Source organism: Bombina bombina, chromosome 1 (genome assembly GCF_027579735.1).
Source record: "Bombina bombina isolate aBomBom1 chromosome 1, aBomBom1.pri, whole genome shotgun sequence".
Lineage (NCBI taxonomy): Eukaryota > Metazoa > Chordata > Amphibia > Anura > Bombinatoridae > Bombina > Bombina bombina.
In genome coordinates, this window is record NC_069499.1 from 1,475,854,800 (window position 1) to 1,475,867,795 (window position 12,996).

At 40.7% G+C, this 12,996-nt stretch overlaps 2 protein-coding genes across 6 annotated transcripts in view; one reads left to right on the top strand and one right to left on the bottom strand.

Annotated features, from left to right (window-relative positions):
- FAM104A (family with sequence similarity 104 member A) overlaps positions 1 to 12,688 on the top strand; it is a 72,802-nt gene extending 60,114 nt beyond the window's left edge. For all 3 annotated transcript variants that reach the window (XM_053707094.1, XM_053707079.1, XM_053707086.1), the window contains exon 4: positions 11,400 to 12,688. In XM_053707094.1, the coding sequence (XP_053563069.1) occupies positions 11,400 to 11,618 (219 nt within the window). In that variant the 3' untranslated portion in view covers positions 11,619 to 12,688. The remainder of the gene's footprint in view (positions 1 to 11,399) is intronic.
- The window catches only part of COG1 (component of oligomeric golgi complex 1), a 59,715-nt gene continuing 59,350 nt past the window's right edge, over positions 12,632 to 12,996 (bottom strand). For 2 of the 3 annotated variants that reach the window (XM_053707034.1, XM_053707017.1), the window contains one exon: positions 12,632 to 12,874. Coding sequence is in view for 1 of the 3 variants with exons in the window: in XM_053707017.1 (XP_053562992.1) it covers positions 12,737 to 12,874 (138 nt within the window). In the remaining 2 variants the exon portion in view is untranslated. The remainder of the gene's footprint in view (positions 12,875 to 12,996) is intronic. The other variant, XM_053707027.1, reaches the window with a different exon arrangement.

Genomic DNA, 12,996 nt, shown 5'->3' on the forward strand with positions numbered 1-12,996 from the left:
TCATGCATTTTTATATATTGGAATGAAGCCCGAGGGGCACTCAGCTAAAATTATTGCTTTGTAATAATTACTCTGTGCTAAGACCCTTTCAGTTACATTAAACAGAAGAAAAGTTGTGGAACAGCGGCGCTTCTGTGAAGGCAGCAAAATCTGACAGGCAGCGTGTTCTGTCAGATTCTGCAACCCGTCAGTTGTGCGCTCAGGAATGCGGTCGCAGATTTAGACAGAACACCTGACAATCAGTTTTGCACATGCGTGGGTTCAGGACAAGGCATACTGCGCATGCGGGCCACCATACCTAGGTAGAACACTCCAATTTGATATGCATGAGGAGGATCTGGAGGGGTTTGGCACAAAAGAAAATTTCTAGGTAAATTTACAGGTAAACAAAAATAAATTGCTTAACAATATTATTTGTAAACTATAAGTATAGTTTGAGATGGTTTTTAAATCTGAAAAGTTTTTTTTTTTTTTTTTTGGTTTTCCTATCCCTTTAAAGGGACCTATAACACCTTCTAAAAATTGTTTATACTAACTTATACTTACTAATAATAACAAACTAAGCATTAATCCCTATCCTTGATGCTCAGTTTACCCTAAACAGTTCAAGAAGAGTGTCTTCAATCAGACTGCTTATCCGGCGCTTGATAATGCTATGTATGCTGCCATGATGCCACACAAGCAGAGCAGTCAGGTGATGTGCATGGCAGATAATTGTATAAATAAAGTTGAGGATTATCAGAATGCTCCCTCACTGTGGTGCTAATAGAGTTCTGTATAAACATCATATGTGCCTCATTTATATAAATAAACATTCAGTTTGTGCATTCATTGTTTTAAAATCAAAGCACTCAAAACTTTTTCTGTGTTAGAAGAAATAAGTCTGCACAGCTAGATGAATGTTTGTTTTTGCAAATAGCAAGCTACACGGGGAGGAGGGGGAGAGTAAATCTTATAGAGGTGTGACAATTTATGGACCTAATGAAATAATCTATATTATAAAAAAAATAAAGTTGATTTTACAAACATTACATACATAAAAATCATTGTGAAGCTTGCACACCAACATGTACTGTTTGCCTAACATGTGGAGTCCTCCATGGGCTTGCTACCACAATGGTCCAGTCACTCCCTTACCATTTTGCACAGGGAGGAGGAAGGAGGGGGAGAGGCATGCTCCATGTGAAGAAGGCAGCTGAATAATGCTGTATTTATATTTTACTACAAGATTTATGCACTAAGTGTGTAAGCATCTTTTTAATGTCTAGTCTGTAAAATGTTTGAAGTCTTGTGTTATCCAGCTGACTTATTCCCACGGAGCATGCCCCTCCTTCCTCCTTTCCACTCCTCCTGGTGTAGCTTGCTAATCTATTGCACTAAGTGCATAAGTCTTGTATTAGAATGTAAATACAGCCTTATTCAGCTGCGAGCATGCCTCTCCCCCTCCTTCATCTAGCTGTGCAGACGTATTTCTTTTAACACATAAAAAAACAGTGTTTTGATTTTAAAACAATAAATGCACAAACTGAATGTTTATATAAATGAGGCACACATGATGTTTATACAGCACTCGATTAGCACCACATTGAGGGAGCATTCTGATAATCCACTTAACTTTATTTATACAATTATCTGCCAGGCACATCACGTGACTGCTGTGCCTGTGAGCAACGTGCGTTACAACATGGCAGCATTGAGCTCAGTATTACCATTCTGTTTGACAACACTCTTCTTGAATATACTGGGGGTAAGCTGCACAGACTGCCTAAAAATCCCTTTTTACTAGATTTGTAGTACATTTATGAATTAAAAGCAGAAGTTATTTTGCAGAATTTGCAGCAGGTGTTTAGTGTCCCTTTAAGTTATTCTTCTACGATTTCTTTTTTCTCTTCTGGATAACATCTGCTTTTTATCTTATAATGGCGCAGGCCTCCCCCTCTCATGCTTTTATTTAGAGTATGGTGACTGTTGAAGGCAGTAATTAAACATGATCACGCCTTAGACATTCAGTGCGATTTATTATAGGAGTGTTTTAATCATAGGCACAACTCTGCAGCTAATTTGGATGTTTAATAACCAGATAATAGTAGACTGATCTTGCAGCCCATTTAGTTTTATCTTAGTTTGACATGTTACTCTAAAGGTCCAAAAGCAGCCTTCTAATATATTTTTCTTCTATTAAATTACAACTATAATACTTTTTTTCTCTCAGAGAGAGCTCTATAACTTCCTAGTTCCTACACTTGTTCCTTTTGTACAGGTCCAAAAGTGGCCTGTACCCCCTAAAAACCCTCAGCCTAGAGAATCCAGATAACTGAGGCCCAAAAGTGGCATATGCTGCATAGAAGGGCAAAAATGAGGGTGGTTTATTGGTTTGCTCCTTAGATATTGGGTCAATCTGAGAGTTTGGCACACTGCTACATTTGTGGAAATGAATGATGTTTATGCATATTGCTGTAGATGTATGTATGAGGACGACCATGTCTCCTCAGCTGTTTGTCAAGTGTATTTTGTATACTTTTATGAGCAAATGGATTTATGTAATTTTTTTCAACCCTTAAAGATTATTTAAAAAAAAAAAAGAGTTAAGAAAAAACATTTAATAAACCTTAAACTTCTAAAATACCCCTCAGGCAACCCCTCACCTCAATTATTGAGGTGCCTTACCGCTACCAATTAAGACCGGATCACCCAGAAATGGAGAAAAATAACTTTCTCCTCAAACGTTATGAAGTAAACCCGGTCATGTAACCACAACTGACGAGCTCAAATTACTGCTGCGACACAGAGGCACTACTTCCTGGTACACTGAGTACCAGAAATAACCTTTTTTTTTTTTTAAACCTGACAGTTTAAAATGTTGCTTTTTGTTTTTATTTTAAAGCTATGGGGAAATTAATAAGCTGCTGAAATAGAAAATTCAGCCCTACTTTCAGTTTAAACTTGTATTGTTTGATCAAGTAAATGTGTCCGAAAATAAAGCCTAATAAAAACATTTTACCCTTTTTAAAAGAGTTAATGTTAGTCTCACACATGCTACAGTGCCTGCTTCATGTCCCAGCGTAACCTATACAACAGGATTATCTATGTCTCAATAAAAAAGCAGTGTCTTTTTAATTTAAGTGCATGGTCTCCCCAACTGGAAGAAAAAGCACCTACCTGCTCCGCTGTCTGCCATGTAGACAGTTACAAGGTATGAGAGGACACAGTCCCTCACAGAGACCTTTGAAAAAGAAAGAACAGAGTAGCCAACTCTGGCTTTCTACACTAGGGCAGCAATTGTTAGGAATATGCAGTAAGTACCTCTTTACAAGTTCCTAACTGCTTTAAAGCCACCACTACCCGACTGCAAGGAATGATGTGGAATACGGCTAAACCCCAAAACTTGCTTGTAGATGAAATCAAAATTTTTCAGACACCTAAACTTCACCAAAGGCAAAGAGAATGACTGGGGGTTGTGGGTAAGGTAGTGATACTTGGCAGTTTAACTGTGGTGCTCTTTGCCTCCTCCTGCTGGCCAGGAGTGATATTTCCAACAGTAATTACTCGAGCCGTGGACTCGCCATATCTTTTTTCAATTGTATCTGCCTTCTTTAAAGCACCAGTAAATACAGTAGATTAGTATAATCAACAAACGTATTAGTCTGAATTTCAAATTTAGTTTTTTTGTGACAAATTTCAGTTGTCTATTTCCACTCCCACTGCATCATGTGACAGCCATCAGCCAATCACAAATGTATATATTCTGTGAATTCTTGCACATGCTCAGTAGGAGCTGGTGACTCGAGGTGTAAATCAAGAGAATGCACCTTTTGTTAATGGAAGTTGTTTAAGATTGCATGCTCTATCTGAATCATGAAAGTTTAATTTTGACCCAAGTGTCCCTTTTAATCAGGGTTCTAAAGTTGTTGTGTTTTGTTTTGTTTTTTTGGGGGGGGGTTAAATTCTGTTTTTCGATCTATGTATTATGTTGTTTTTAAACATAAGATCAGAGCAGGGTTGTGTCCAGATTAGGGGTGCAGAAAATAATCGTTAAGCCGATTATTGAACGATGCTGCATCGATGCAGTGAAGCCCATAATCGATTCAGGGTCAGTGATGTCATAAAGCAATGTTGCGTTACGTGACCCTGCGCTCCTGCCCTTATTACTACCGCGGCTGCTCACTCACTGCTCGAGGGTTATGTGCTGAGGCTCATACACTGTTCGGCGCTGCAGCGCCATCTTACTCCTCTTTCCCACAGTTCACTATGTAAGTGGTTTGTTCAGCCGTGCCTCCTTATACTTCCCCAGCTAGCAACACAACTTATTGACACTATTCCGCTCCGTTACTTTGCAAAGTAAGTGGGAGGAAAGGGAGTTAAAGTTTAAAGGTTGCCGTTTACAGCATGGTGTCTGCAGTGTAGTACTAGACAGCACAAAATTAATAACTTGCAGCAGATACAGCAGCCTCAACAGCCACTGAGCATTACGGTAATGTTAACTGCTGATGTCTGTGGAAGAGAGAGAAATTAACCCCTTATTGACACCAATACACTGTAGCATATTTATAGGCATTACACTATTTATTCAATCTTTAGTTTTTAAAATGTGTGTGTATGTAAATAAAAATACCTGTTCATCCACACCATGAAAGCTGGAAAATAAATTCTGTCTAAATGTTTTAACCTGCTTCTAAATTATAAAACAATATGTCAAGCCATAATGTGTATTAAGCTATTGCATGCTATTTTGTACTGAATAAGCACTCTTTTGGGTTCCCCCTCCAATTTTTAAAAAACTGGAACTTCCACTATGTGATTAAAGTGATTAGTATGCTTGATCACATGGCGTGTGTGTATATAATTTTTTTGGTGAAAATTTTAAATCCTGGGCATAAATAGGCCAGTAATCGCGATGCATCGCCGAATCAAATCGTTACCATGATAATCGTAATCGAATCCTAAGAACAGTAAAGATGCGTAGCCCTAGTCCAGATGTTGAGTTTTGCCACCTGGAACTTTGTAAAATTCTGCCATGAATTCTTAAACTCTTTTCTATAGTTTTTTTCCTTTTAAAGACACGAGTCCACGGATTTCATCCTTGTGGGATTACGCCTCCTGGTAAGCAGGCGGAGGCAAAGAGCACCACAGCAGAGCTGTTATATAGCTCCTCTCTTCCCTCCCACTCCAGTCATTCTCTTTGCCTACGTTAGTGATAGGAGATATATATATAGGTTAGTGTGATATATATATATATTGACGCCCACGATGGACGGGGCTACTATTCGTGCGCTTTAGACTTATCTAGAGACGCTGCACAGTTTGTTTAGGCATCTGTTCCGGTTTTGTAAGGCGGCGACATCTCTGCTACTTAGTTTTGCAGGACATCGGGCATTGCGCTAGAACCGTATGGTTAGGAAAGCAAGCGGTTGTTAGCGCTCTGAAGCCCGACCTGAGACCTTGCTGAGAGCGTTCTGGAGACTGATCGGCAGGTAGGCACCTCAGCTTAGCTGTTGAGGCGGAGAGGTGTCTGAATGTGGGGCAAAAAGTTTTTAAACTGCTTACATTTTTGCTCAGCACAGAAAAATAGTTGCATTTACTACTTAAAGGCACAGTATTAGTTTTAACATTGGTACTTCTTTTTGCATCACTCTTTCTCTCATATAGTAAGAGAATTCTGCGTTCGATATTTAAAGGGGCAGTATAATTTAAAGGGCCAGTTTCTATTTTTATTTATTTATTTCATTTTCTTGCCTGTTCTATATCATGGATTTAGAAAATGTTACTTGTGCAATGTGTTTAGATGCCAATGTGGAACCTGCAGCTCCTTTTTGTCCCTCATGTGTTGAGAGGGCTCTAAGCTATAAAGAAAAAAATTTTCATGATAAAAAATTGTCAAAGGCGGATGCTTCTCAGGAATCTAACGATGAGATGCAGAGTATGCCGCAGCTTTCTCCCCAAGCGTCCCAACCTTAAACGCCCGCTCAAACAGTGCCCTGTACTTAAGTTTTTGCTGCAGTTACGTTAAAGGACATAGTTGCAGTTATGTCTTCTACACTTTCTGATGCGTTATCTGCCTTTCCTATACTTCAAGGCAAACGTAAAGGGAAGGACAACTATGTGGTCAATGAAGTTTCTGTTGCTATGGTGGCAATCTCGGACGTACCTTCCCAGGGATCTGAGATTGAGGGTAGGAGGTTCTATCAGAAGGTGAAATTTCCGACTCAGGGAGTTCCTTACCTTTTGACTGATTCCGAAGTTGTTTCTTTTCAGGTTTAAACTAGAACACCTCCGCCTGTTACTCAGGGAGGTTTTAGTGACTTTGGACAACTGTGATGCCACGGTAGTGGTCGTTCCTGAGAAATCAAGTAAGTTAGACAGATACTTCGAAGTTCCTTCTTACTCAGATGTTTTTCCAGTTCCCAAGCTAACTTCGGAGATTATTTCTAAGGAATGGGAGAGACCAGGTATTCCCTTCTCTCCTATTTTCAAGAAAATGTTCCCTATAGCGGACGCTGTCAGGGAAACTTGGCAAACGGTTCCTAAGGTGGAGGGGGCTATTTCCACGTTGGCCAAACAAACTACTATTCCTATTGAGGATAGTTGTGCATTCAAGGACCCCATGGATAAGAAGTTGGAGGGTCTACTGAAAAAGATCTATGTTCACCAGGGTCTGCTATTTTAACCAGCCACGTGCATTGCTATGGTCACCAGTGCGGAAGCTTATTGGTTTGATGCTCTTGCGGAATCTTTTAAGACTGAGACTTCTTTAGAGGAAATCCAGGACTGGATTAAAGCTCTGAAATTAGCAAACTCATAACAGATGCTTCTCTGCAAATTACTAAATTGGCAGCTAAAAGTTCAGGGTTTTCGATCCTAGCCCGCAGAGTCTTATGGTTGAAGCCTTGGTCTGCGGATGTATCATCCAAATCTAAGCTCCTAGCAATTCCTTACAAGGGAAAGACCTTGTTTGGGCCTGGATTGAAGGAAATTATTTCTGACATCACGGGAGGCAAGGGTCATGTCATTCCTCAAGATAAAAGAAACAAGCAGAATGACAGAGTAATTTTCATTCCTTTCGCAATTTCAAGGGAAATTCCTCCTCTTCTTCCTCTAAACAGGAAGGAAACTATTCGCAATCCAAGTCAACTTGGAGACCCAACCACTCTTGGAACAAAGGTAAACAATCCAAGAAACCTGCTGCTGATTCCAAGTCAGCATGAAGGGTTTGCCCCCGATCCTGGACCAGATCTAGTAGGGGGCAGACTTTCCTTCTTCATTCAGGCGTGGGTGCGGGATGTTCAGGATCCCTGGGCTATAGAGAGAGTATCTCAGAGATACAAACTGGAGTTCAGAAATTATCCTCCCCGAGGAAGATTTCTTCTTTCAAGATTATCTGCAGACCAGATAAAGAGAGGCGTTCTTACATTGTGTAAGAGACCTCTCCTCCATGGGAGTAATTTGTCCCGTTCCTGTACAGGAACACGGGCAGGGTTTTTATTCAAATCTGTTTGTAGTTCCCAAAAAGGAGGGAACTTTCAGACCTATCCTAGACCTCAAGAGTCTAAACAAGTTTCTCAGAGTTCCATCATTCAAGATGGAAACTATTCGTTCCATTGATCCAGGAGGGTCAATTTATGACAGTGGATTTAAAGGACGCGTATCTTCATGTTCCTATCCACAGATCATCACAAGTTTCTAAGGTTTGCCTTTCTGGACGAACACTTTCAGTTCATGGCTTTTCCATTTGGTCTGGCCACGGCACCCAGAATTTTCACAAAGGCTCTGGGGTCTCTGCTGGCGGTTCTAAGACCGCAGGGCATTGCAGTGGCACCTTATCTGGACAATATTCTTATCCAGGCGTCATCTTGTCAACAAGCAAGGTCCCATACCGACATTGTGCTATCCTTCCTGAGAACTCAAGGGTGGAAGGTAAATCTGGAAAAGATTTCTGTAATCCTAAAAACAAGGGTGACCTTCTTGGGAGCTCTAATCAATTCTATATCTATGAGAATTTTTCTGACCGAGGTCAGAAAATCAAAGATTCTGGTTACATGTTGAGCCCTTCAGTCCACTCCTCAGCCATCAGTGGCTCAGTGCATGGAGGTAATCGGATTGATGGTAGCGGCAATGGACATCATACCGTTTGCTCGGTTTCACCTCAGGCCTCTGCAGTTAAGCATGCTCAGGCAGTGGAATGGGGATTATTCAGATTTGTCTCCTCGAATAACCCTGGAACTGGAGACGAGGGACTCTCTTCAATGGTGGTTGTCTCTGGATCATCTTTCCCAGTGGACATGCTTTTGCAGATCTTCATGGGTGATTGTGAAAACAGATGCAAGCCTTTTAGGATGGGGAGCAGTCTGTGGCTCTCTAAAGGCTCAGGGAGCATGGACTCAGGCAGAGTCTCTTCTTCCTATCAACATCCTAGCGTTAAGAGCGATTTTCAATCCTCTTCGGGCCTGGCCTCCTTTGGCTTCGGCACAGTTCATCAGGTTCCAATCTGACAACATAACGACAGTTGCTTACATCAATCATTAGGGGGGGAATGAGGAGTTCCTTAGCAATGATCAAAGTAGCCAAGATAATCCGGTGGGCGGAGGCCCATTCTTGCCATCTGTCAGCGATTCACATCCCAGGGGTGGACAACTGGGAGGCAGATTTTCTGAGCAGACAGACTTTTTTCATCCGGGAGAGTGGGAACTCCATCCGGAAATATTCTCCAGCCTGATTCTCAAATGAGGTTGGCCGCAGTTGGATCTCATGGCATCTCGTCAGAATGCCAAGCTCCCGAGATACGTGTCCAGGGACCCCCTGGCGGAGCTGATAGATGCTTTGGCAGTTCCTTGGTCCTTCAGCCTAGCATATCTATTTCCCCCGTTTGCTCTTCTTCCCCGGGTTATTGCTCGGATCAAACAGGAGAAGGTATCGGTGATCCTCATCGCTCCTGCGTGGCCTCGCAGGATTTGGTATGCCAATCTGGTGGACATGTCATCCCTGCCACCTTGGAAACTTCCATTGAGGAAGGACCTTCTCATTCAAGGACCCTTCCTTCACCCAAATCTAGCTTCTCTGAAGCTGACTGCTTGGAGATTGAACGCTTAATCCTATCCAAGCGGGGTTTCTCTGATTTGGTCATAGAAACCTTAATTCAGGCGCGTAAACCTGTAACTAGAAGGATTAACCACATGATATGGCGTAAATATCTTTATTGGTGTGAATCCAAGGGCTACTCATGGAGTAGAGTTAGGATTCCCAGGATTTTGACCTTTCTCCAAGAAGGATTGGAGAAGGGTTTATCTGCAAGTTCCCTAAAGGGGCAGATCTCTGCCTTATCTATTTTGTTACACAAGCGTCTGGCAGATGTCCCATATGTTCAATCTTTTTGTCAGGCTTTGTTTAGAATCAGGCCTGTGTTTAAACCAATTGCTCCTCCATGGAGTCTGAATTTAGTTCTAAAAGTTCTTCAAGGGGCTCCGTTTGAGCCTATGCATTCCTTAGATATTAAGTTATCTTGGAAGGTTTTGTTTCTTGTTGCCATTTCTTCAGCTCGAAGAGTGTCTGTCTGAGCTTTCGGCATTGGAATATAATTCACCTTACCTTATTTTTCATTCGGATAAGGTAGTTTTACGTTCTAAACTTGGTTTTCTTCCTAAGGTTGTTTCTGTCAGGAACATTAATCAGGAGATTGATGTTCCTTCCTTGTGTCCTAATCCTCCTTCTCAAAAGGAACGTCTTTTACACAATTTGGACATGGTTCGTGCTTTGAAGTTTTATTTGCAAGTGACTAAGGACTTTAGTCAGTCGTCCTCTTTGTTTATCATTTTCTCTGGGAAACTTAAGGGTCAGAAAGCTACGGCTACCTCTTTCTTTTTGGCTGAAGAGTATTATCCGTTTTGCATGAGACTGCTGGACAGCAGCCTCCTAAAAAAATTACGGCTCATTCCACTAGGGCGGTTGCTTCCTCATGGGCACCTCCTAAAAAAATTACGGCTCATTCCACTAGGGCGGTTGCTTCCTCATGGGCATTCAAAAATGAAGTGTCTGTAGAACAGATTTGCAAGACTGCAACTTGGTCCTCTCTTCATACTTTTTCTAATTTTACAAATGTGATACTTTTGCCTCTGCTGGGGCTGTTTTTGGGAGAAAGGTTCTTCAAGCAGTGGTGCCTTCTGTTTAGGTTTCCTGTCTTGTCCCTCCCTTATCATCCGTGTATTCTAGCTTTGGTATTGTATCCCACAAGTAAGGATGAAATCCGTGGACTCATTGTGTCTTTAAAAAGAAAGAACATTTATGTTTACCTGATGATAAATTTGTTTCTTTTTAGATACAATGAGTCCACGGCCCGCCCTGTTCTCTGAGACAGGTTTATAATTTTTTGTAAACTTCAGACACCTCTGCATCTTGGCTTTTCCTTTCTCTTCCTAACTTCGGTCGAATGACTGGAGTGGGAGGGAAGGTAGGAGCTATATAACAGCTCTGCTGTGGTGCTCTTTGCCTCCTCCTGCTGACCAGGAGGCGTAATCCCACAAGTAAGGATGAAATCTGTGGACTCATGTCTAAAAAGAAACATTCATCAGGTAAGCATAATTTTTTTTAATTTAAATCCATCTATTTGTATGATGCTGTACATCACAAACGATCAATATGCAAAATAAAATCATTTATCCTGAGCACAGTGAAAGTCAATCCTAGCGTTATACAAACGCTAGGATTGTCTATTGAAACAAAGGTGACTTTCATTCATGAAGTATAAGATACTTAATGTGGAAAGCTCCTTTATTTGTTTCAATGGATCACCGTTCTTAGTTGTTACAGCAGCCCACGGCTAAAAAAAAAATTGGCTCCCATGGGCGCCAAGCCGGATTTACCGCACGGCTATTGGTTAAGAGGTGAAAATGTGGGCTGCTGTAGCAGCTAAGAACGGCGTTCGTTGAAAGAAATAAAGCTTTCTATTCATGAAGTATAGTCAATCCTAGTGTTTGTATGACGCTAGGATTGACTTTCACTTTAAATATATGCATGATGCTTTTGCAAGTCCAGAACTATAATCCTTGTGCATTTTACTGCTTTGTCATCTGTTCAAGCTCATCTGTAGAGGGCCTCTTTTTAAAGCAATCTTTGTGTAGCAGGTTCATACAAACTGCAATGCACAATAATAATGTGGTGACGAAAGAGCTGATTAAATAAACTGCAACAATTAAGGTTGCCAAAAGTAGCAAAGTATTTGTTTCTCAACTAAAAGTTAAGCCATGCCTTTTCTCATAGGACTACAAAGTAATTGACACCAAGGTTGTTAGAATGGTTCTGTATTCACTTCACTACTTCCTGTTTCATTTCTGGCATTCCCAAAGCTTGTATGCTATTTTGAGAAAAAATGGTTGCCCTCCTTTTTTATATTTTTTTTTTTTTTTTTTTAGTCTTCAGGAAGTGACAGCAGCAACAGCAATATCAGCCTGGATAGAAGCAGTGGGTCAGAAAATCTACAGTGTGTGGCAGGATCCGGACCTTCTACTCCTCAGCCTATCTCCGTCCCAGAACAGTCTGCCCTTAACCGAGGACTTTATGTCCACATTAATCAGATTCTGAAGGAAGCACATTTTGCCAGTTTACAGCAGCGAGGCTCCTCTTCATCCTGACCAGCAAAGTTTGTAGCTTGACTTGTGTGGACTGACTATGCGTGTTCAATGCTGTTACAGCCTCAAAAATGTTTATAAACAATCAGTTGCCTGTTGGCGTATCAATCATCTGTTTTTGAATAATGGCATACAGGTAAAGACATACTTCGCCCAAAAGGGTTTTCTGTTTGGTAAATATGGCTGAAAGACCATTTTATGTGTGTTTTGGGTAGGGGGATTGCAGTGTGTAATAGGAGGGGAAAAAAAAATCAGCAGGCTAGTTTTTGAAGAGTTAAGTCTAACATCCTATTCTGACTCTGTATATTTTGTAATGTTTTATTTTGGGGGGGGAAACCAATAAAACAGCACTTGGGTAATGTATATTTTAGCACTGACCCAGCTTTTTCAGCTGGAAAAGGGAAAAATGATTTTTCTTTTCTTGGCTTCTGGGAGCTTCCACAGCAAAATAGTATTTTTTTTTTTTTTTGCCGATCTGGAAGATAATGGGTTAAACACACCATTATCCCCACTACTTGTATTAATTCCAAGAAGCAGTACAGCTAAAGTGCTTATGAGTTTGATGCTTAATATTTACTATGTAATAAAGCAGTAATATGGCTACTGCTCTTAAAGTTTTAAGTTCATGATTAAACCATAGTTTTGTGTGTGAAAAAGGGTCCTTGTTCAATATATCAATTAACTTGTGTTTAATGAAGGCTTTGGCAAACTGTATATAATATCCAAAGGCTTAAAACTGTCACTTTTTTTTCCAGCCAGAAGTTATGGGTCCATTATGTTAGTCATTGGCCAACAGAAAGGTTGACCTCAAAGCCTTTATTTCCCTTAACATTACAACTTTAGTAGTACTTGCTGTTGAGGGGAAATGGGAATTACATTGTATCAAAGTAAAGGCACTTCTGTCAAGGTTAAGAAGCTAACTGAAAAGGACAATGTCTTAAGATCGCTATGAAAGTTTGTTTTATCAGAAAACAGCTTTTGTACCTAAAAAGAAGTAGAAATCAAGGTCACGCATGGACAACAGAAACTGGAATTTATTGCACAATAAAATTTTTCATTTGCTCCAAAAAAAAGTACAATTGTCAGTGTATGCATATGTATGTCTTGTTTTAATGTCCTTGTCATTTGGTCATGCTGGAGAGCCAGCCCAGTTTGAAAAGAGATGGTGCAGGTGTGTCGTCGTCTTGTGTGGCCAGCTGTCTAAACAAGGATCCTGGTCTGAACACTTCCTCTTCAGATTGGGAGTTCATTGGAGGTGCCTGGACACACAACAAAGCAGCATCAGTAAAGGGCATACAATTCTAAATGTTAAAGTTTTTATAAGAAAGAAAATCTATATGTATTTTATCCCTTTTTGCTGGAAAGAGAATACTCCACATCC